We start from the raw sequence: 23,465 nt of genomic DNA, 5'->3' as shown, positions 1-23,465 counted from the left end.
CACCAGAAGACAATACTGTGGAGAGGTACAAGGTAGAGCCCAGTGCCAGCTTAGATCAGTGTCCACTGAAGTGGTGGTCGGAGCACACTGCTGTCTATGGTAAGATTGCCCACATTGCCCGTAAATACTTGGGGACTCCTGCCACAACTGTCCCATGCGAGAGACTTTTTTCTTTAGCAGGCCATATTGTGCAGAAGAAGAGATCTAAATGGTCACCAGAAACTGTGAACAAGCTGGTCTGCCTGAGTGACTGGTGGAAGAAGAAGAAATAGATTCTCATGTTCTTTAGTTCATCATGGCCTGTCATGTAGGCCTAAAGTTCAAAATTCATGTTCAACTGAATAAACAGTCCATAAACACAAGTGCATCTTATTGAACATTATTTATTTTCATCACCAATTATCATAGTAGAACAGCTTTTTTCAAGCAGTTTGTGATGCATTTTGGAAACAGGAGATGAGCCCCTGGTCTAATGCGCCACCTGGCTTGAGAGACCCTTTCTAAAAGACTTACTTTTGGTCATTATTTAGGTAGCACACAGATATTATGAATGCCTTCGGCAGAATTAAAATGAGCCATTTTAATCTAGATTAATCTAGATTAAATTCTAGATTAATCTAGATTAATCTAGATTAAAATAATAATCTATGCCCACCTCTAATATATATATATATATATATATATATATACAGGGTGCGATTTGCCGGTGGGGATGGTGGGGATTATCCCCCACTCTGGTTTACACGTCCTACCCTCTGCTGAATTATTTTTATCCTCGGTGGGGATAAAAATTATCCCCCCCACCCAAAGTATTTTCACCATTACATCGTAATAATTAACAACCAAAATACACAGGGTCCGTCTTCATTTTGAAACATTTTAAAATGTTTCTCAAAATTATCCCCCCCTCTGGTTTTTTCACAAATCGCACCCTGTATATATATATATATATTAGGGTGCATCAAAAAACACAATTCTTGAATTTTGATATGGCTGGGTGGTAAAAGTGTTCCAATATATGTAGAAACAACACATGCAAAATATTTTTCCAGTACATGATGATTTAGGGGCGCCACCGCACATCTGTTTTTGTTGGATAAAGTGGTTAACAGGGCTCAATGGTTGCCATGGAGATCTGAGGTAAACAATACTACAGCTCAAGAAAACTGAGGTGATCTTTCTGTTTGAGGTGATCTTTCTGTGTTGGGTATGTATTATTACATATTCCTATCATATCTGTAGTTGTGTCTTTGTATAATTATTTAATCATAAGTCATTTAAGCCATGTTTATAGGCTTTGGTGCTCATTACATCTAGGTAACATTAGCTAGCAACAGTTTGCTATCTATGTTAGCTAGGCTATTAAGCTTAACATCAACAGTATTCTAGAGTGGACAATGTCATATTCAGAATATAGATGTCTCATGTTTATTGAGAGTAGCATTGTAGTTGTTACAGTAAATTAACATTTTAAATACAAGTATATTTGCAAGCACAGCTAGCTACTCTGGTAGTGACGTAACAGTACGTTATGATGAAGTTAGACTATGTACAGAAAAATTTGAGGCTTATACAAGAATGGTTTATCATAATTGTGTGATATTAAGTATGGTAAGATCTGATTTTAAACACTATCCTTGAGCTTGTATCCTTTTCATTCTCAGGCACTGCACAACACAATCCCCCCCAGGATCCAGCTCTCCTAAGATGCTGCTCTCACCAACTGGTCCCTGCCAGATTAGCAGTCGCAGCCTGGTCTTTGGTCTGGGCCCCAGCATCACCAGTAGGGATGGCATCATCACCGGTGCCAAACTGCCAACTGGTCGTCAGATCTTACGCTGCATGCTTGCCAAGAAACCTGGTGCAAATGGAGCGTTGTCGCAGTTCGAGGCAGCCAAGGTTGTCCTGGAGCAGGTTCGGCCAATTTACAAGAAAGCCGACATCCCAATGGTGAGCAATAAGCGTGCGTGCCGCAAGATGGTAGACTTAGTCAATGCTAACAACAAGCTGCGGTAAATCTCCCAGGCCAAGCGCTCCAATGAGAATACAGCGAAACAATTGGAGAAAATGGAGTGCCGACTTGGAGGCCACATTTTCGCTGTGGCCTCCAAATATTGAAAAGCTAATTGATAACCAAGAAGACCTAGCTTTCTTGGCCAGCATGAAGATTGACAGAGTGGCCACATTTGGTGTACTGGACAAAAAGCTGCAGCCCAAGGTGAAGCGGCGAGAGGAGCGTCCAGCTGCCGCAGCAGCCAGGCAGTCCCGCTGTGAAAAGGAGCTGGAGGAGATGACGGCAATGTCCATCTTGGAGTCGGAGAGTGATGAGGAGTCAGAGGAGGATACTAACACAGTCTATCCACCATCTGAGGGCGAACCATCCCACAAGCATAAGAGTGGAACAAACGTCTTCATTCCACATGACATCCTTAGCCGACCAAGTGTCGTGTCACTGGCTACAAGGTTGAAGATGTCGCCAATGCAACAGGCTGCCTTCACGCGTGGCCTTGTTGCAGAGTCAGGCGGTGAATGTACACATCTCTCTGCATCTTACGCAACAGCTGACCGGGCAAGACGCAAAGTGCTGGAGACAATCAGTGAGGAACAGCACAAGCAGTGGACACCACCTCCATTGTGCACCCTACACTGGGACAGCAAGTTAACACTGATGCTCAGCAATGTGCGCCAGTTGGAGGAGCGTCTTACAGTGGTCGTTGGAGATGCAGAGCGGCTGAAACTGCTTGGTGTCCCAGCGTATAAGAAGCAGACTAATGAGGCATGTGGAGTGATCATTGCCCGGTTGACATGCAAGTTGCTGCAGGACTGGTGCTGCGCTGACCAGGTTGTCAACATGGCATTTGACACCACTGCGTCAAACACCGGCCATCTCACAGCAGCCTGCATTGCCATACAGCTCTCACTGGGCTGACCACTGCTTTGGTCTGGGTGCGGGCACCACATTGGTCTGGTCCTCCTGAATCAGGTTTACACAGACCTGAAGGTGGAGACATCACGCTCGCCAGAGGTTACCTTGTTCACACATCTGAGAGAGAAATGGAACCTGTTACCACAAGATGGTAACAGCACATGATGGCAGCCAATGGTCCCGCTACATTCCTGGCAACACTGAGCAATCAATCCTGGGCAATTTACGTGCTGAACTTGTCAGGTGCACAAAAGAAGTCACAGACCACAAGTGAGGTGACTACCATGAGTTTGTGCAGCTGTGTCTTGTGTTTCTGGATGCAGATGGTGAAGAGTAGACTGCAGTGACCTTCCAACGACCGGGAGCGCTCCACAAGGCACGATGGATGGCCAAGCTGCTCTATACTCTCAAGCTGGCTTTGATGGAGCAGCACATCGCGTTGCTTCCCCAGGGCACAATCACCATACGGCAGCAGGTGCCGAAGATTCGGGCATTTGCCATTTTCATTACACACATCTATGCAAAGTGGTGGTTGACCTGCGAGAAAGCTGTAGATGCTGCCTGGAATGACCTGACACTCTACCACCACCTGCAGGCATACAAGGCTGTAGATGAGGGCATTGCAGCATCAGCGATCAAGGCGCTGGAGAGGCATCGCTGGTACCTGACAGGTGAGATGCTACCCCTGGCTCTCTTCAGCAGCAAGGTGCCTAATGATGACAAGCGTGCACTTGCTAGAGCGATCTTGGAGCACAAGAACGCTGGTCTCCCCATGCACATCCCTGAGCAGCGCTTTGGCACTGGCTTTGGCAAGCCAAAGTTCCCCACCCTCTTGCCAACCACCAGCTTGGCTGATCTTGTCAATAAGGATTGCTGGTTTGGGATGCACCAACTGCACATTGATCAAGAATTCATGTATCTTGATGTGAAGGAATGGGCGACCAATGCTACATTCAAAAAAGTGAGGTCAATGTACATGCAATGAACGTGGTCAATGGCTGTGCCGAGCGTGGCGTCAAGCTCACATCCGACTTCGTCGCAGTGGCAAGGAAGGAGCAGCACCTGCAGAATGTGCTGCAGGCAGTTGAACATGACCGCAACCAACAGCCAAACCTTCGTCGCTGCAAACGCAAGCTAATCCCTAAATAGGACCGTTACTCTTGGGTGGCGGGTGGGGAGACATATCTGGGGGGAGACGCACTGGCTAGGTTCAGGTTCCATTTCCTCTCTCTTTCTCCCTGGTGATGTTGCTCAGTGGAGCAGACTCTGGCACAGACTGAGCAATTAAGTTTGAAGATTAGTTAGTGTCAGCTCTTACCATTAGGCCCTGTTAGTTGCCAGTGAGTTAGCCACTAGAGAGGGTTTGTTCTTTTAAGTGTGTCAGTATCGCCCCTTGTGTTTAACAATAAAGTCAATTAAACTTTATATGTGTGTCCAACATCCATCACTGCTGCACAAAATTCAGGGTAAGGCCACGTGAACATGTCCCATTGACCTCCATTAATTTTGTCTATAGAACAAATGAATGAAGAATCTTGAAAGTTGAATTCTGAGAAATGCCCAAGTTACCCAAAGGGCAAACAAACAACTTTTACTTTGATAACCCTATAGAACATGTTACTGTATAAAATTTCACTGTACTCAACATTTCCAGGTCAACCTTTTGGCAATTAGACAAAAAATTGCACATTTTTCGAAATTTTGCCAAAGTTCATGTGTTAGGTGGAACCCCTAAATCTCAATAGAATTCCTCAAAGCTTTGCAAAAGTCATTTTTATGTTAATTGGAACAAAATGCAATGCCAGCCAAATTGATATTTTGAAATTGAAATTTCCCATTCAAATTTGATGCACCCTAATATATATATACATATATATATAAATATATATATATACACACCTCAACAACAACGTTATGAAAACATCAACAACAGTGTTATGAATACATCAACAACAGTGTTATGAATACATCACTAACAATGTTATGAATACATCAACAACAAACATCTCTCCTTGGATGCAGGACTTACCAAAGACAAGCAGCTGAGCGCTGTGATTGGCCGTGCCAGCGCTGTTGCTCGCCATGCAGCAGACCGTGTTCACGCCATACCCCACCCCTCTGACGAAGAGGAAGCCCCTCTCCACCCAGGCCTCTGATTGGTCGTCTGTGCCATCCCTCTCCAGGGGCCTGCTGTTGTGGAGCCACTCTACTGTGGGCTCCGGCGTGCCGCCGGCGTGGCAGGTATAGCGGGCCGTTTGGCCCACGGGCAACACGTGGGTAGAGGAGTGGAACTCTGTGATGCTGGGGGCCTCCTCCTCTGTGGGCATCACTGAACCTGAAGAAAGCAGGAGGAGAGGAGTGAACGTTTACAACACGGATCTAGAGATGCAGCGTCAGACACTCCCTTCACTCTGTCCTAACACCTGTCCACTAGAGGGCGACCCAGGGGATTCACCCCCAGTATTCTCGCCTGCCTCTTCATACATTGAATATCACAGCAGTGTCTACAAAGATCTCCCAGGGAGGGGAAGTCACTCGAGAGCAGAGATTAACGAGGCGGGGGCGGAGCTTGCAGAGAAGAACGCAAAACCCTTCAGCAGCTCAAATAGAAACTAGTGCAAGTGAACCCAGAAAGGGTTGACCCTTGTGACCTGACCTGAGGAGACCACAATAGAAACATGACCTCAATAGACCTCAAATGACCTCAATAGACCATGTGTGTGTGCGTGCGTGCGGTGTACGTGTGCGTTTGCATGTGCTGTGTGTGCATGCCCAGCGGCTAGGTGGTGCTGTGAACACCATCACACAATATCACCATGTCTGAGCGCATGTGTAGAATCTTCCTTCTTCTCTTATCTGCGTCGCGAAAACAAAAACATAATTACAGATCCTTCTCTGTTCAGTAATACTATCTCTACATATCCTGTACATTTCGTGGAAAGACCCCTGTAAGTTTATTAGAGCTCCCAGAGCAGCTTGACGGTCCGACGCATGGAAAAAATCCAACATGTCTCTTTATTTCCCTGTACTGGCGCATGTATGTGACGTAAATGCATACGCAGTGTTAGCAGATCTGAGCAGAGTTTTACGTCTTGGCAGTGTAGACGGAAACGCTACGGCGGAGCGGATTCAAGTTTTCCACTCTGCTGGGTGGTTTCAGAATTTTGAGTTTTTAAGCCCCAAAAACGCCGTCACCGTCTAAAACGAAAGGCACTTCCGATAAAATATTTTGTCGTTTTTACCCGCAAGCGTCCTCGTGTAAACGGGGCCTTAAGCTGCCTTCACACCAAAATACACATTTGCTGCCCATTCTCGTTGTCGCCCAAGTTTTACTGCGCGACAAATCATAATACGTCGAAGTTTTATCAGGCGAATTTGTCGTGCCACATCTTTTGCCGCCAACGGAGCTTCATGCCAATTCATTGTCCCCCATGGCCGATAACCACCGCTGTGTCTTCACCTGTTGTGGAAGAGGGAGAGATGTGGAGAACCCGACGCAGTCGATTCATTATATTGTAATGACCACGGAAGAGGCAGTGGATGAAGGATTGATTAGACAGAGATCTATTAGATACCACCACGAATAAACCGTTGGAACACAAAAGCCCGGTAACCATAGCAACGCCGGTAAACAAACCCCTCGAAGCCCAATCCCCACGCGCTATGGCCATCCGGAGGCTTACACAGCTTTTGGCCATGATATTATATATTAAATTATATAATATTATATACTATTATATATAGAGCTCCGGGAGTGCAAACGGCAACAATCCCTTTCTCCTCCATGCTGCGGTTCAACCCGGACTGCACTGCAGGGAACGGTTGGCCGATTGAACGCTGATTGGCTGTTACGTTACGTCCCTCAGTGGCCACGCTGTTGAACGCTGATTGACTGTTACGTTATGTCCCTCATCGGCCACGCTGTTGAACGCTGATTGGCTGTTACGTTACGTCCCTCAGTGGCCACGCTGTTGAACGCTGATTGGCTGTTACGTTACGTCCCTCAGTGGCCACGTTGTTGAACGCTGATTGGCTGTTACGTTACGTCACTCAGTGGCCACGCTGTTGACCGCTGATTGGCTGTCATCGCATGAACGTCGCGGCAAAGTTCAAATATTTCAACTCGAGTTAAAGTGTCGCATTGCAAATCCTCATGAACACGCTCGCCGGTGCAGGGCGCTACAAATCAAAACTTGTAGCAGGTTGTTTCTAGCGAAAAATTCGTCTCTACGTTGACGTTGTACAGTACCGTGTCGCCCCTTCGCGTTTGGTGTGAACGCACAGGTCATGTCGCCCCTTCGCGTTGGGTGTGAACGCTCCTTCACGACACAGTCGTTTGAGATTCATAATATCGTCTGGAGGCGCACACAGCTCTTGGCCCTGATAATATATATTATATGATTTAGATATCTATGTACAATGTGATATTATTTATATATAGAGCTCAAAGACTCCTGCCGGAGCACCCGGAGTGTTCTAGAATATTTACAGAACACGGCCAAAGGCTGTATGCGCCTCACAATTGCGATACATCCACTGTAAACAAAGCGCATGGTACCGTGGCAGCAAGCTGCTCAGGGCCACACCCCCACCCTCCTCCTTGACCCGCCTCTCTCCTCCTCATTTGCATTAAAGCGACTGACACAGAAATGGCATATTTGGGGAAAGCTCAATGTGCGACTGGCTTGTAGTTGCTGTAATTCTGCACCACGGCTGAATTTCGGGAACGTCTTTAAATACTGTGTTTGGGGCCTCCTAATATCTATATTAAAGCATCAACAAAGTAGCATGCCATGGGACCTTTAATTTCCCATAGCACAAACACTGGGACAAATGCAGTTGATTTCTTGTTTAAACAGGGTGAGACAACAGGGAGTGGAAGGACAGGACCATATAATGTTCAGCTACCTGTTGGGTTACAGGGGTAATTGTTTAATGGAAAGTGTAGTATACTATGCATACGAATCAATCATTCAATAGGTTTTACTGTTATTCAGGGCTCAAAGTGCATTGATACTTAAAAAATGCACGGCAACTACTATTGGTTAGTTGAAAATAATAATAACAAACCGCTGAAAATTGAGTTCAAGTAACAACAGCTAAGGCAGCAACCTACCTAACTATAGTGAACTAAAGCACGGATTTGTGTGGGGGGGGGGGGGGGGGGGGGGGGGTGAGGGCAAGATTGCAGATTGTACATTGGCTACCTGACGTGGGGGATGTTTTTTTTTTGTTAACAGAAGAACGCGTCATTGAGATTAAACATCTCTTCAAGTGATCTGGCCAAGACAGGCAGCAGTAGCCTACAGTCACACATAGCCTACACATGAAACATAAGAAAAATAAAACAACTAAAACAGTCGGCAGGGGGCAGGGGGGATTTCTATATCGCAAGACATTTCGGGAGACTCAGGAGGTGGATTTAAAGAAAAATAACGTTTTGCAAAAAAGTGTCTATGATAGACATAAGGCTCAGGTGGGAGAGTGTGTCAACGGCGGGGCGGTTATCTCAATCTCGCCGTTGTCTTGAAACATCTGCATCCGCATGTGTGTGCGTGCATGTGTGCATGTGTGTGTGGTGTGTGTGTATGCGGTGTTCTGCGCTGCCCTTGTCTTGAAACATCAGCATCAGCGTGCCCGTGTGTGCAGTGTGTGTCCGTGTCCGTGTTTGTTCGTGCGCGTGTGTGTGGATTGTGTGTGCGTGTGTGTATGCAGTGTTTATATGTGTGCGTGCGGTGTATGTGTGCTAACCCTATTATTATCACTGAATCTAACAAAAACAATATGTATCATTATTATTGCTGTTATTACAGCAATATTAATATGATTATACTGTATTGTAATTCTATTCAGGATGATATGATTTAGACTCACTGAAGCGCAGGGAGATGAGGAGAATACTCAGCAGTCCGATCCTCACAATGACAATGATGTGAAACCATAGAGCTGTTTAGGAGTAGGACACACACACACACACACACACACACACACACACACACACGGTCACTTTGGCTAAAAAAGTTATTATTTCTTTTAAATACTCTATAAAGGGGCACCTACCAAATCTTCTCTTCCTGGTCTCCTCCCAGTCCAAAGACGTGTCCTCAGGTTCCTCAGAGAGTCCAGGGTCCGGTTCAGAGAAGGTGACCATTGCTGCTCTCTGACGTCTTCCACGGCTTCTGAACTTACCCTTCTTCTTTGCTCTATCAGCTGGAAAAACAACGTCACTTGTTTTCATTCTGACCAATTATCAGCTTGCAATCTGATACCATCAGTGTAAGGAAATGTTTTTCTTCTACTACACACAGACTCACAGACTCACTCAAGCACACACACACGGACACACAGAGTAATGTACACACAGATATATTCATACTGCGTGGCTGTCATTCACAGTCCAGACTCCCTACGGTCTGCAGAATCCCTCCCCGTCTTGAAGAAACACCTGAAGACCTCTACTGAGAACACCTCAGTAAGTGATGACTGGTACTGTGGCCCTCGCGTTTAGAACACACTTAAGCAGAGCAAGTGCTGGTCTCTAGCATACATGTTATTATTCCCTCATTATTGACATATACGCACACAGTTTACAGTAATACACACAGAAATACATACGTACACACACAGTAATCGAGGGGGGACAACATGTGGCCTGCGTGTCACCACGGTCTTTCACATCGGCCCACGCAGAAAATATGAGGACATGTATTGTGGGATAATTTGAGATATGTTCATATTAATGACAAACTTTATATAATTATGTTAAATAGAGTACAAGTAAAGTACACCTGATGTCACTTCAGTTAAATGAGCAGCCTTTATTAAAACACAAAATTGTTGATTAAATAAACCATTGTCACTCTAATGTCAAGTTGCACTACCATTAATAATAAGTAATGAAAAAACTAAACTTGTGTTCTGCTCCCTAAAGTTAATCGGCACTCTGTTCCATGTATATAACAAACATATATCATGAAACACACAACTACTTGAGATGCCTATCAATAGTCCGTTACTCATGGGCGTAATTACAAGTCAAGTAAGGCTAATGTGAGCTTTTTGTCTCAAACACACACATGTCGTTATTTAGGAGAATAAATCTGTCTACACGGTCGCTGGTTCATCAGGTCGGTCCCTTTGGCTATAAACATTTTCTAAAAGTACATAGTACGTTCAGTTCAAATATATGCAGATGAAAACACGTTTTTTGTACTGGATTATTTATTTTAAATCCTCTCAAAAGGGCACCTACCAAATCTTCTCTTCCTGCGCTTCCTCCGGTCCAAAGACGTGTCCTCAGGTTCCTCAGAGATTCCAGGGTCCGGTTCAGAGATGGTAACCATGGTTCCTCCCTGACAGCTTCCAATATGTCTGCTCTCAGGAGTCAGCTCTTCTATATCAGCTGGAAAAACCACCTCACATGTTTCATTCTGACCAATCATCAGCCTGCAATCTGATATCATCAGTGTCAGGAAGTGACAGTGTTTTCCTTCTACTCTTATCAAATGTCTTCTGTTGACACACAGACTCACGGACGCATGCAAACACAAACACACACACACACACAAGATTATTTTTCATTGAATATAAAGACACAACATACATAGGTATAATATAGCAGATAGCGTGGTGGACATGTCTAGGAGTCCACTACAGATTTGTATTCATATTTGAATACAACTTTACTCACCACAGTATGGGAACGGCAGAATCAGTTTATTTTGCTGACGTTGTCTGTGTGTGTGTGTGTGTGTGTGGGAGAGACATATTGTGTGAGTGAGTGAGTGAGTGAGTGAGTGAGTGAGTGAGAGAGAGAGAGAGAGACATATTGTCTTTTTGAGTGAGTGAGTGAGAGTGAGAGAGAGAGAGAGAGTGAGAGAGAGACATTGTGTGTGTGTGCGTGCGTGCGAGAGAGAGAGAGACATTGTGTGTGTGTGTGTGTGTGTGTGCGTGCGTGCGTGCGTGCGTGAGAGAGAGAGGGAGACATTGTGTGTGTGTGAGTGAGAGAGAGAGACATTGTGTGTGTGTGTGTGTGTATATGTGAGTGAGTGAGAGAGAGAGAGAGAGAGAGAGAGAGAGACATTGTGTGTGTGGTCTAAAAGCATTTAGGGTTGTTCCAGTAGTTGTTACGGTAACACTTTACAATAAGGTACGCATAAACGTGGGTAGTTACTGAGGAACGAATGAGTAACGAATGATGAACAACTGGGGCCCTAACTGGGGCCCTAACGGAGGCCCTGGATGTTACTCATTCGTTACTCATTTGTTGACTAGGGCACACCTGTTGCTCGTTGACCAATCAGTGGTCAGCAGGTTAACGTACGCTCACTCTGATCCACAGTGTCGTCCAATCACAGGGAGAGGGTTGGGCTCACAGAGGGAATATTGCATTGGGAATCGGGAATTGGGAAGAGTGTGTGTAAGGTGTGTGCGAGAAAGAGTGTGTGTGAGCGTGTTTGTCTTTGTGCGATGAGCATGTGAGTGAGTGAGTGAGTGAGTGAGTGAGCCATTTAGAGGTCTTTTGTGTTGAATATTTAAGTAAATATATTTTGAGTCTAAGGCTAAAAGTATGAGTTATGAATTATAAAGTGTATGCAATATTAATCTAATTTTCATTCATATGTATTTTTATGCATTTTGTGATGATGATTAGTCCTTTGTGTCACCTGGGGAAATAGGTGTATCACGATCTACCTGGAGCCTATTGGAGGCCCTCATATAGGGCAGGCTAACTACTATTGTTCAGGTTTGGAAGGCAAGGAGCCAACAGTTTTCTGACCGCATTTTTTCACATTATTGGACACAATATTGGACGCATTATTTTGCATTATTGGACACAATATTGGACGAATTATTTCGCATTATTGGACACAATATTGGACGCATTATTTCGCATTATAGGACACAATATTGGACGCATTATTTTGCATTATTGGACACAAAATTGGACGCATTATTTGACATATTATTTTACATTGAAAAGTCCCTTTTTGTACAATACTAAGAACCCTATTTTGGCCTCAAAAACAGTAACATTGTTTGGAGTCTTTATGTTTTGTTAATTCCTGGAAAGTCACCCTGAGTTATGCTTAATAAATGAATCAACATAAAGTTAAACACTCTCTGAGCGTGCTTCCCAAGAAATGTGTGTCGGACTATCTCTGTCTCAGGAACAAATAGGGCGAAAAAAGGGTTTGCCACTTCCGGTGGTGTGATTGAGAGGAGGGATATGGCTGTTTTAGTGAAGTGGTTGGCATGGTGTGAATTATTGCAACTGTTTGTTCGCCTGAATTCTGCATTCTCCCTTCACAAACAACATGAAAGATTATTACTTTTGTAAAATGAAGCATTTTTACTCGGAAAAGTAACTTTTGTGCCTGGACAAGTACTTATCTGAGGGACAAGGCCTCATGAAAAAGGCCTCGCTAAAAAAAAAAATTCTAAACCTTCATTAACCTTTATGATTAGGCTTATATGGTAATAGTAATGAAGAAACTTAATTATCTTCAGATCTTCATTTCCTCCTTTGCACCGCTGCGTCTCCAGATACCTAGAGCTGCAGGACGCTACACCCTGAGTCTTGTTATCTGTGGTCTGTGTGTGGGTGTGTGTGTGTACTTGTTTTGCTACTTGGTGGGGACATTAACCTGATTGCACACCAAACCCGTGGGGACCTCGTTTGCTGTGAGGACCTGAGTCCAGGTCCCCAGAGCCACAAGCATTGCCAAAGATAGAAACAAAATTTTAACATGCTTGGCAATGTACCCCTCAAAATCCTTATAGGTCCTCGTCAGGTAGGTTTCACCGGATTTAAAGGGTGTGTGTGTGTGTGTGTGTGTGTATCTGTGTGTTTACGAATTTTTCGGAGTGCACCCCTACTGGTCAGATCTAGAATAACTGTGTGTGAACAGTGTGTGCACCTGACATATCAGGTCCCCACCACACCCACTGCGCCCTCACCTCCAAGAGATCATAGAAGACCTGATGAACTTACTGTAGGTTTTAAGAACAGTGTGTTCACCTGACATATCAGGTCCCCACCACATCAACCCCTCCCCCAACTCCAAGAGATCATAGAAGACCTGATGAACTTACTGGAGGAATTTCTTACATTATCGACTGGGGTTTCCACAATATTGCTATGGGTTTAACTACAACTAGAGGTTGAAAACTCTAGTCTTTATTAAAATATGACAATGAACCCATCTGTGCCCTGTTAATTTAACAACTAATTGTGATATCCAAGGAAAATACAGTTGCTTTCATAATAAATTGATCAGTTTGCTAATTCACAGAATGATTAATTAATACAGTATTCCCTAGTCTGTTTAATAGTAACTCCTCAGTAGTTACTGAATAACTGTCACTTAGGGCCCCAGTTAGGGCCCCAGTTGTTAATCATTCATTACTCTCTTGTTCCGCAGTAACTACACACGTTTTTGCGTACCTTATTGTAAAGTGTACCGAAACATTTCTATGTTGACACTGTTTGGATGTATTTCATGACTCCATCATTAGTCTGATAAACAGCTGTGTTGTGTTGCGTTAAAGCCCAGAGCAGGAGGAGAGAGCAGACTTCCCTGGACCCAGCTGTGTCTCCATGAAGAGGGACTGGTCTATGGGAGATCCTGGACAGTTTAAAGATGGAAATCAGTCTATTGAGAAGAAGTGAGGATTCAAACAGTTATTGCTCAGAGGTGGTGTGATTGAGAGGAGGGTTATGGCTGTTTTAGTGATGTGGTTGACATGGTGTGAATTATTGCAACTGTTTGTTCGTCCGAATTCTGCATTCTCTGTCCGCAAACAACATGAAAAATTATTACTATTGTAAAATGACGACTTTTTACTCAGAAAAGTTACTTTAGTGCCTGGTTGACTGAAACGTAAATGTATTTATCCCAGGAACAAGGCCTCATAAAAAAAGTTTATGTTGACACACACACACACACACGCACACACACACACACACCTTTGATGTTCTGCAAGCTGTGATGGACACTTGCATACTAACACTATTCTCAATTCAATCCATACAAATTTTATCTAAAGTAAAATATTCACAAGCCAGGGCAACATGTTTGTGGTGGCTGTATGGCTCTGTTGGGGGAAACTGGAATAGATCACACCGAACTTCATTTCCTCCCTTGCACTGCTGCGTCTCCAGATACGTAGAGATACAGGACGCTACACCCTGAGTCTTGTTATCTGTGGTCTGTCTGTGTGTGTGTGTGTGTGTGTGTGTGTGTGTGTGTGTGTGTGTGTGTGTGTGTGTGTGTGTGTGTGTGTGTGTGTGTGTGTGTGTGTGTGTGTGTGTGTGTGCGTAGTCTTGTGTTTTTTTCCATGTCATCATAATAATTATTGAGTGTATTTATATTCTCAGCCAGGGCAACATGTCGTTATTTGGCGGGATGGCTCTGTGGGGGAAACTCCCCGGCCGTCCGAGCAGCCTTGAAACACCACATCCCCATCAGGTCAAACAGTTTAGAACGCCCTGGACCAGAGATCTGAAGGGCTTCGCAGGCCGCTTCTTAAAGGACGCCCCCTGACCCTAGCCCCCCAAAGGGCAGGGAACCCCCACTAATATCAGGGACCCTGGAGAAGGAACCCTGAAGAGGGATCCCTCTCCAGGGATGGTAGGAGTGCAATAGGAGCCAGAATAATGTGTAGACGTGATGGTAGCATAACAACTGCTATCTGAGAGATATCCTCTATCCATCGCTATCTCCTGTCTATATAGTACAACACTTAAAAGCTGTTGCTTTAGTTATTTCATCATTTTTTTTATATGTACTTAAATGATTCTTTAAGTACAGAGAGAGAGAGAGAGAGAGAGAGAGAGAGAGAGAGAGAGAGAGAGAGAGAGTTCAAATCGGTTTAAATATCAGAACCAGTGAATGAATAATCATCCTGTGGATTAATTGTTCGAGTTTGAGATTGTACACTAACGCAATTTCACATCAAAAGGAAAGACAGCGGAACTGGCACTGCTTCCGGACCACTGCAGTTCTAGTTCCGGTTCTATATATAGTTCGGACCGAGACCGACTCCCCTGGACCCAGCTGTGTCTCCATGAAGAGGGACTGGTCTATGGGAGATCCTGGACAGTTTAAAGATGGAAATCAGTCTATTGAGAAGAAGTGAGGATTCAAACAGTTATTGCTCAGAGGTGGTGTGATTGAGAGGAGGGTTATGGTTGTTTTAGTGATGTGGTTGACATGGTGTGAATTATTGCAACTGTTTGTTCGTCCGAATTCTGCATTCTCTGTCCGCAAACAACATGAAAAATTATTACTATTGTAAAATGACGACTTTTTACTCAGAAAAGTTGCTTTAGTGCCTGGATGACTGAAACGTAAATGTACTTATCCCAGGAACAAGGCCTCATAAAAAAAGTTTATGTTGACACACACACACACACACACACACACACACACACGCACACACACACACACACACACACACCTTTGATGTTCTGCAAGCTGTGATGGACACTTGCAGACTAACACTATTCTCAATTCAATCCATACAAATTTTATCTAAAGTAAAATATTTATATTTAATATTTTTGCTTTAGTTATTTCATCATTTTTTTTATATGTACTTAAATGATTCTTTAAGTACACAGAGAGAGAGAGAGAGAGAGAGAGAGAGAGAGAGAGAGTTCAAATCGGTTTAAATATCAGAACCAGTGAATGAATAATCATCCTGTGGATTAATTGTTCGAGTTTGAGATTGTACACAAACGCAGTTTCACATCAAAAGGAAAGACAGTGGAACTAGCACTGCTTCCGGACCACTGCAGTTCTAGTTCCGGTTCTATATATAGTTCGGACCGAGACGCTCTGAAGGGTCCTTCCTATGGCAGCCCCGTTGAGAGCCCCTGGGAAAGCCCCCCGGGGCTGGGAGATAGCTCTGCGGTATCTCTCTCCACGCGTGTTAAATACAATTCCCTCCTTTTGCTTCATAGTTACCGTACCGAAATACTTTAACAAATAAAGTGACTTAAAAGCGACCCGGATTGAACTACTTTCTTCAAGAACACGACAGTTCATCCCTCCTTGTCAAGGGCGCGGCTCACATAGAGAGGTTACTAGCACATCATGTGAGCCTAATTAATTGTTCGGACAGTCCTTCAACTGCCTCTTCTGTAAAATTAACAAACCGTTGTTGATTATAGTATATGTAATTTATCCAGTCAACATTTTATTAATAGTAGACCACCAAAATAGAACCGTTTCAAATCCTGCCGCTATCTGATTACGGGCTTTATGTTCATTAGGGACCCCTCGGGGTACTCCTATTGAGTCTATATATATATTTTATCAAAACTACCTGGGACGGTTGCATACTCCCGTTTCCGATAGGCCAAATCCGGGGAATCACCACTCTTAGATAATTTGAGCATACGACTTATTCTAGAAAAGTTAAGTAAAACCCAGTTTTACCTTTACGTATAATACGTATATACGTATGTATAGCTATACATGTCCCTGACATGTTCATTACTATTTCCAAAACAGTTTTTTTTTTTAGCTATGCAAGTCCCTGACCTGCCTATACCATTACAGAAACAGTATTTATTATTATATTTATCTAGTTTTTTGTTGGTCAACATCAAATTGATACATTATTTCAATTTTCTAATCCTGACTGACCTGAATTTTCACCGTATGAACCCGTGATCGTCCACTCTCCCGGAGCCCCCCACGCTATCTAAACCCAACCCGCTAACTAATCTCCCCCCTAGTCTTCATGTGGTTAGTTGTGGTGGGTATTTATGCACTGTTGACCGCTGGATCAGGAAGGCGACTAGCAAGCTAGCAACCCTCCCAAAACCACGGACATGCTCCCGAGCAACGCTTCTCCCACGTTCACCACAACACTACACACCAGCTCAACGAACCCAAAGTGGAACGTCGCTACAGCCTACAAGGGAAAACTCCTCACCATTTTACCAGACTGCGCGCAAGCAACCTGCGAATGTTATCCGGATCAGCTGATAGCAGCACAAAACAACGGGCAAGCAAACAAATACTCAAATGTCCAAATTCAGGTAAGAAACACTACACAATCTTTCTGAAATAGTCTACTTACCCAACAAAGCTATCATCCAACGCGTCCTTTCCTCTACGCTCTCCCAGAAAAGCAAACAAAACGTTTACAGGCGTGCACCTGCACAGGTAAACCGGAGAACAAAGGATCCATACCAGAGCACACCACTAGCACTACCACTAGTGTAGCTCTAAACAAACACCCTACCGCCTGGTGATATACTGTAACAAAATACCAAATTTACAACTACATTTACAAATAATTGCGCAAAAACAGGAACAAACATACCGGATGAGCCCCCAATTTGTCATAACCGGCTCCTAGGCTATAGCAATTACAGCATAGGACAAAAGATGGCAATAAACGAAAGAATTTATTATATTAACTTAAGACAACTGAAGTTATAAATACAAATGTGAAGTGTGTCAGCCAGTAACATCAGTAATGTAAATGTGGATGTGTGAACAATATGAGGTGTAAATGTTGTATCGTGAAAACAAAGCAGAAACAAAACAAAGAGAATGTGCTGCTGGCGGGCATGCAGCCGAGTGCCAGAGAGAGACCAGAGCAGAGTTGAGTCTGGGTTTTTATACTTTTAGGAGCGCCTGAACAGGGTGCTCCCAATCCACTCTGATGATGGTACCTTCAAGGACATAGGAAAAACAATAACTGGTCAACCACATCAACACTAGACAGGGACCGTCACAGCGAACTCGGGCTCACCTGGTGGGGGCAGACACTTAAGGGGATTCTGGGGCTGGGTGCGGGAAAAGCAGCAGTAGTACGCTTCTTGGAAAGCAGGAGAGAGGGGGAGAGAGAGGGGGAGAGAGGGAGAGGGGGAGGGGGGGAGGGAGAGAGGGAGAGGGGGAGAGAGAGAGAGGGAGAGGGGGAGAGAGAGGGGGAGAGAGGGAGAGGGGGAGAGAGAGAGAGGGAGAGGGGGAGGGAGGGGGGAGAGAGAGAGAGGGAGAGGGGGAGAGAGAGAGAGGGGGAGGGAGGGGGAAGAGAGAGAGAGGGAGAGGGGGAGGGGAGAGAGGGAGAGGGGGAGGGGAGAGAGGGAGAGGGGGAGAGAGAGAGAGGGAGAGGGGGAGGGAGGGGGGAGAGAGAGAGAGGGAGAGGGGGAGGGGAGAGAGGGAGAGGGGGAGGGGAGAGAGGGAGAGAGAGGGGGAGAGGGGAGAGAGGGAGAGGGGGAGAGAGAGAGAGGGGGAGGGAGGGGGGAGAGAGAGAGGGGGAGAGGGGGTGGGGAGAGAGGGAGAGGGTCGGGGTATCAACACCTCAACAAGGTTGTCTGTTTCTATTGGTCCAGATAAGAGACTATGCAGTCTTTACAGAAAACATTATGGCGCCTATGGACAAAACCGAGTACTTTGCAAATCCTTTCTAGTTAGTACTTAGATAAACACATTGCGTTGATTTCCTGTGGGGAAAAAAAACGGTTATTATCCCCCACAGAGCGTCAGCGGGCGTGTACTGCGACTACAGGAAAAATCAGTTACGTGCAGCTGTCAGCCTTGCCTGAGGAAATAAGGTTATTTACAAAAAGCGTTATGAATCATGCACATTGGCTTTCACCCTTGGTGTTAGAGGTTTATATTGCATTCACTACCTCCAGAGATATGAATCTCAAACTAATACCAGAAGATGCAACAGGGGATACAACGGGGAAGGCAATAGCCTATTGATTCTAGACCGGAGGCACTCGCGGTCTGCCGTATCGTTTGGTAACGGCGTTTAACTTAAATGACCAGAGCAGCAATGTATTCGTGGTTGTTTTATCTTCTCACGATACAATGTAGTCGTGGTTTTAATATCTCCTCACGACACAAACAAAAAAAACTGGTTGTGGTTGTAATATCTCCTCACGATCCCAAAAAACAAAAGAAACTGATCGAACTAAGAACTGAAGAACTGATTGAACTAAGTTTTATGTCTCCTCACGGTACAAACATTAGGCCTATATGGGATGGATACAGTCTATCCACAATCCCATTAATACAATTCTGGCCCTTTGCTTCTTCAATATGTTTATTTTAATCAAATCTCCTTCAGAGTTCTCCGCGACCGTTTAACTACGTCTGTTATGCTTTTGTAATCCCAGGACCGGGACTACGGAGCGCCGCGACCAGACGGTGGCCCAAACAACTTTTACACCTAAATATTCCTATATCTAATCCTATGCAGATTCAGTCATTACGACAATAGGTTCTGCTCACCTGATTTGTGCGGCCTGTGAAGAGTTGTTCAGCGTCGCGGTGGCCGTGCGTCTCCGAGCCTCGGGCCTCGGCCTTTCTCAGAAACACGTACAGGGTCACCAAATTGTCGTGTTCTTGAAGAAAGTAGCTCAATCCGGGTCGCTTTTAACTCACTTTATTTGTTAAAGTATTTTGGTACGGTAACTATGAAGCAGAAGGAGGGGAATTGTATTCAACACGTGTGGAGAGAAATACCGCAGAGCTATCTCCCAGCCCCGGGGGGCTTTCCCCGGGGCTGTCAACAGGTCTGCCATATGTCTCTGACCTCATCTGCCTCCCGCGCCCCGTTTGTATCAAGTAGGCGTGGCCTATGTGAAGTAGGCGTGGCCTATGTAACGTATTGGCTCCAGCTTCCTCACCTGTCTAAAGGTGCTGCCATCTGTGGCTGGAGTAGTTATTGCAGCTTATATGTTGGTCCTGCTCCCCTTGTGGCTATGTATAGTAATTACAGCTTATATGTTTGATCCTGCTCCCTTGTGGCTGTGTGGAGGTAATGCAGCTTGTGTGTTCGATCCTGCTTCCTTGTGGCTATGTGGGGCAGCTTATGTGCTTAAAATACGTAACATCTGCAGCAGCAACACACTGTTGCATCCACAGAGAACAACTGGCTGTGAAAAAAATGCCACAGTGCCTAAAATCAGTACTGGACGAATCTGTGAAAATAGTCAACAAGATCAAAGGTAAAGCACTGAACACACGTCTTTTTAAAGCTCTGTGTGAAGAAATGGGGAGCGAACGCACAAAACTCCTGTTCCACACTGAAGTTCGCTGGCTGTCGCGTGGCAATGTTCTCACCCGTCTCTTTGAACTGCGAGACGAGGTAATGTTATTAATGCACCACAGCGATGAACTGTATGACAGAATGCATGATTTCCAGTGGCTCGCAAAGTTGGCATACTTGTCTGATGTTTTCAGCACTCTCAATACTTTGAATGTGGCGCTGCAAGGGACCACCATCTTCAATGTCCAAGACAAAATTAAAGCCACACACATGAAAATGGAATTATGGCGTGGCCGTCTCGATCGCGGAGAATTCGACAGTTTTCCCACACTTGCTGATTTTCTCCTCACTGCTGGAGAGGACATGGATAGGAGCACAGTTGCATCCTTCAAGCAACATCTGCAAAACCTCCACTCGCAGCTGGGAATATATTTCCCAGAATAAGACACAAGCTTTGAGTGGATCAGAAATCCTTTTAGGGACAAAATGCACATTGAGCAAGTCAGTTCCAAACTTTCACCAAATTGCATCAGATGGGAAACAGAGCAATTTTCAGGGAGAAAGGATTATCCGACTTTTGGCTCCACATCCAGCCTGAGCACCCTGAGCTGGCTGACTCCGCTACTGTGAAGTTGGATTTTCCTCCCTTCTTGGTCTGAAAACAAAGCAGCACAACCGGATTAATGTGGACTATGATATGAGATTTAAACTGTCCAGTTTGGAGCCAGACATTGCTTCACTCATGGCCAGGCCCGCCGCTCCCTATACGCAGAGTACGCAGAGTGCGTAGGGCACCAAGAACCTGGGGGGGGGCACCAAAAATTATGGTTTGTAAAACAAATAAAAAGAATTATTGCATTATTGAATTAAAAAAATATATAAATTAGTTATGAAGAGGCCCACCGTTGTTTTTTCTTAATTGCATAACCTATCACTCAATTTCGGCAATTATATGTTTTTACCTAATATATAAAAAGAGGCCCCCCCGCCCCCGCTCGCGTAGGGCACCGAAACGGCCAGCAGCGGCCCTGCTCATGGCTCAGGAAAAAAAGCAGCACCATTCTTCTCATTAAGTAAGATATTGCTTCCTTGAGGGATGGGTTGAATACAAAGAATGTCACTGTACAAGCTGTGTGACAAAAATAAAGTACCTGTATCTTTGGTAAAACTGTCATTTTGTGTTATAATTTGTAAACTGAAGTTGGCATATTGTTTTGGGGCTATTTTGAGTTAGGTGGTCCTTGAGTGTTTTTTGAAGGGTTAAGTGGTCCTTGGTCTGAAAATGTTTGAGAAACACTGACCTAGATGTATGACGGATAGTTGAGCAACATTTGCTACGGTGCACTTGGTAGGCTGGCGGACTGATCTATCCAGAACACATCTAGGTGGACACGCCCACTTGTGATGTCAGAGGAGGAAGATCTTCAAAATGGCATAATTGCTGCTAAAATTAAACGTATATGAAGTGCCCATGGATCAAGTTGAGTTATAATCTTTCAGAGACTAAACTCACTTAAGACAAATAACAGCTCCTTTTAGCTATGATTTTTTTTCTGTAATTTGTCTAAAATGCAAAAAGTCTCAAATTGGATTTCTCTTGTCAGACTTGACAAGTCAGCTTCCGATTCCCATCTAGTTCAATTATGGTTTTAAAGCTAGCTAGTTAACATTCCCATTTATTTTATTTCCATTTTCTTACTTTTTAATAATGTTAATCTGTATTATTATTTTAAACCAAAAGCCCCAGTAGGGACAAATGTTGTATGTTAGCTTTGGCTAGAAATACTATGATGCAAACATCAGATGTCTCACGCTTATCCAAGTTTCTCTACTGTCCAAATTCAAATAAACCTTAAATAAATAATAATGAAACAGTAGAAGTGAAATCCACCAGAAAGACATTTTCTTTAACGCTTACCGCAGCCGCAGAGTCTGCCATTGCGTCTCCTCGGAAACACTTCACAGCAATTTTTTAAGGTAACCAGAAACCTCACTTCATCTCCCCCAACTCTGGCAGACATCTGCTTGAGTCCTTGGTTCTATCTCGCCTCCCTCTGTCCGTCTGTCCCCAGATGAGGAGTGGTCCCTTGGCAGGGAACGTTCTGGAAGGCAGGTAGAGTAAGAGTCATATGTGGCAGACGGCCAAGCTGCTTACAGACAGACAGGGGAGGGGGGATTTGTGGAGAGAGGGCTCCGCTTCACTGACAAAGCAAAGGCCGTCGACCAAAACACTTCAGACTTTGGCTATGTGTGTGTGTGTGTGTGTGTGTACCTGCATCTGTGTGTGTGTTTGTACACAATAACAAGGTTATTGTCATGCACACACTAATTTCTATTGATTTGCATATATATACATTTGTTTGTTTGCCGTTTCTTAGAATACCTTAACCAAACCTTAAAACATATCCAACAGTGAGGTCGAGAACAATCGATGGGTGTGATCCATACTGAAGCAACTGGGGGACTTATGGGTGGCAGAAAAAGGTAGAGCGGATTGGCTGGTAACCGTAAGGTCGCTAGTTGGATCCCCGGCTCCTCCTAGCGTGTGTCGAGGTGTCCCTGAGCAAGACGCCTCACCCTGACTGCTCCGGACCAGCTGGCTGTCGCCCTGAATGGTCGACTTCGCCGTCAGTGTGTGAATGGGTGAATATCAGGCATTATTGTAAAGCGCGATGTAAGGGCAAAGGTCTATCAGCAAAGTCACAACTTTTCTCTGTTTTGTGACCTCAGTGGTGGAACGAGCTCCCTACCGATGTCAGGACCGCAGAGTCGCTCACCAGCTTCCGCAAAAGACTCAAAACTCACCTGTTCAGAGTTCATCTCGACTCTGCATAGAAACCAATGCACAGCCACCATTGAATGTTGTACGTCCTGGCACTTGTACATTCCACTTATTCAAGGTTCTTAATTGTGTAGCATCTACAGTAGCTGCTATCGCTGCTTTACATGGGGAATGGGTTAGCCTAGCGATTGTAATACCTGCACTTGGTTCTATGAACATCTTTACTGTACCGACAGCGATATATTGTTTCACTTCTTATGACAAATGTACTTATTGTAACAAATGCACTTATTGTAAGTCGCTTTGGATAAAAGCGTCTGCTAAATGCCCTAAATGTAAATGTAAATGTAAGGGCAGTCCATTTATCATTAACTGCAGGGCTTTCTTTTGGGTGTATGTTTTGTGGCGTCCATTGACTTTTCCAATGGTATCAGTTTGACGTGGGGACTTGGCTAGCTAGAACAAAACATCATATGAGAGAGAGAGAGAGAGAGAGAGAGAGAGAGAGAGAGGTTCCCAAACTTTATGAAGTCAGGACACTTTACAGCCTACCAAGTAACTAACCCCCAGCATCATAGCAGCTCGCCAAAACACTTTTGCTCTTATTTCTGCCGCATGACCCAAAAGTGACCAAGCATATTTTATGACATTAGTGATCCCATTGTATTGTTTCATTTATTTATTTACTTCATGTATTGCAGTGTTGTTCTGGTTGTTCATATCTGTTTTGCATTT

The 23,465-nt window shown here is 44.5% G+C and overlaps 1 protein-coding gene across 1 annotated transcript; it reads right to left on the bottom strand.

Moving 5' to 3' along the window:
• Positions 1 to 4,080: 4,080 nt before the first annotated feature.
• LOC307085190 (uncharacterized protein) lies at positions 4,081 to 9,097 on the bottom strand (the record flags this gene model as incomplete). Its single annotated transcript, XM_079749879.1, has 4 exons — positions 8,987 to 9,097; positions 8,801 to 8,872; positions 5,036 to 5,261; positions 4,081 to 4,111 (listed from the first exon to the last, which is right to left on the bottom strand). The coding sequence occupies exons 1-4, from the start codon at positions 9,075 to 9,077 to the stop codon at positions 4,081 to 4,083; spliced, it is 420 nt and encodes a 139-aa protein (XP_079606005.1). The 5' UTR covers positions 9,078 to 9,097.
• Between the last annotated feature and the right edge of the window lie 14,368 nt (positions 9,098 to 23,465).

The sequence above is a fragment of the Pollachius pollachius genome (assembly GCF_949987615.1).
Source record: "Pollachius pollachius genome assembly, chromosome: 13".
In the NCBI taxonomy this organism is placed as follows: Eukaryota; Metazoa; Chordata; class Actinopteri; order Gadiformes; family Gadidae; genus Pollachius; species Pollachius pollachius.
The sequence above is the reverse complement of the archived record's forward strand: the minus strand, read 5'-3'. Positions and strand labels throughout refer to the sequence as shown.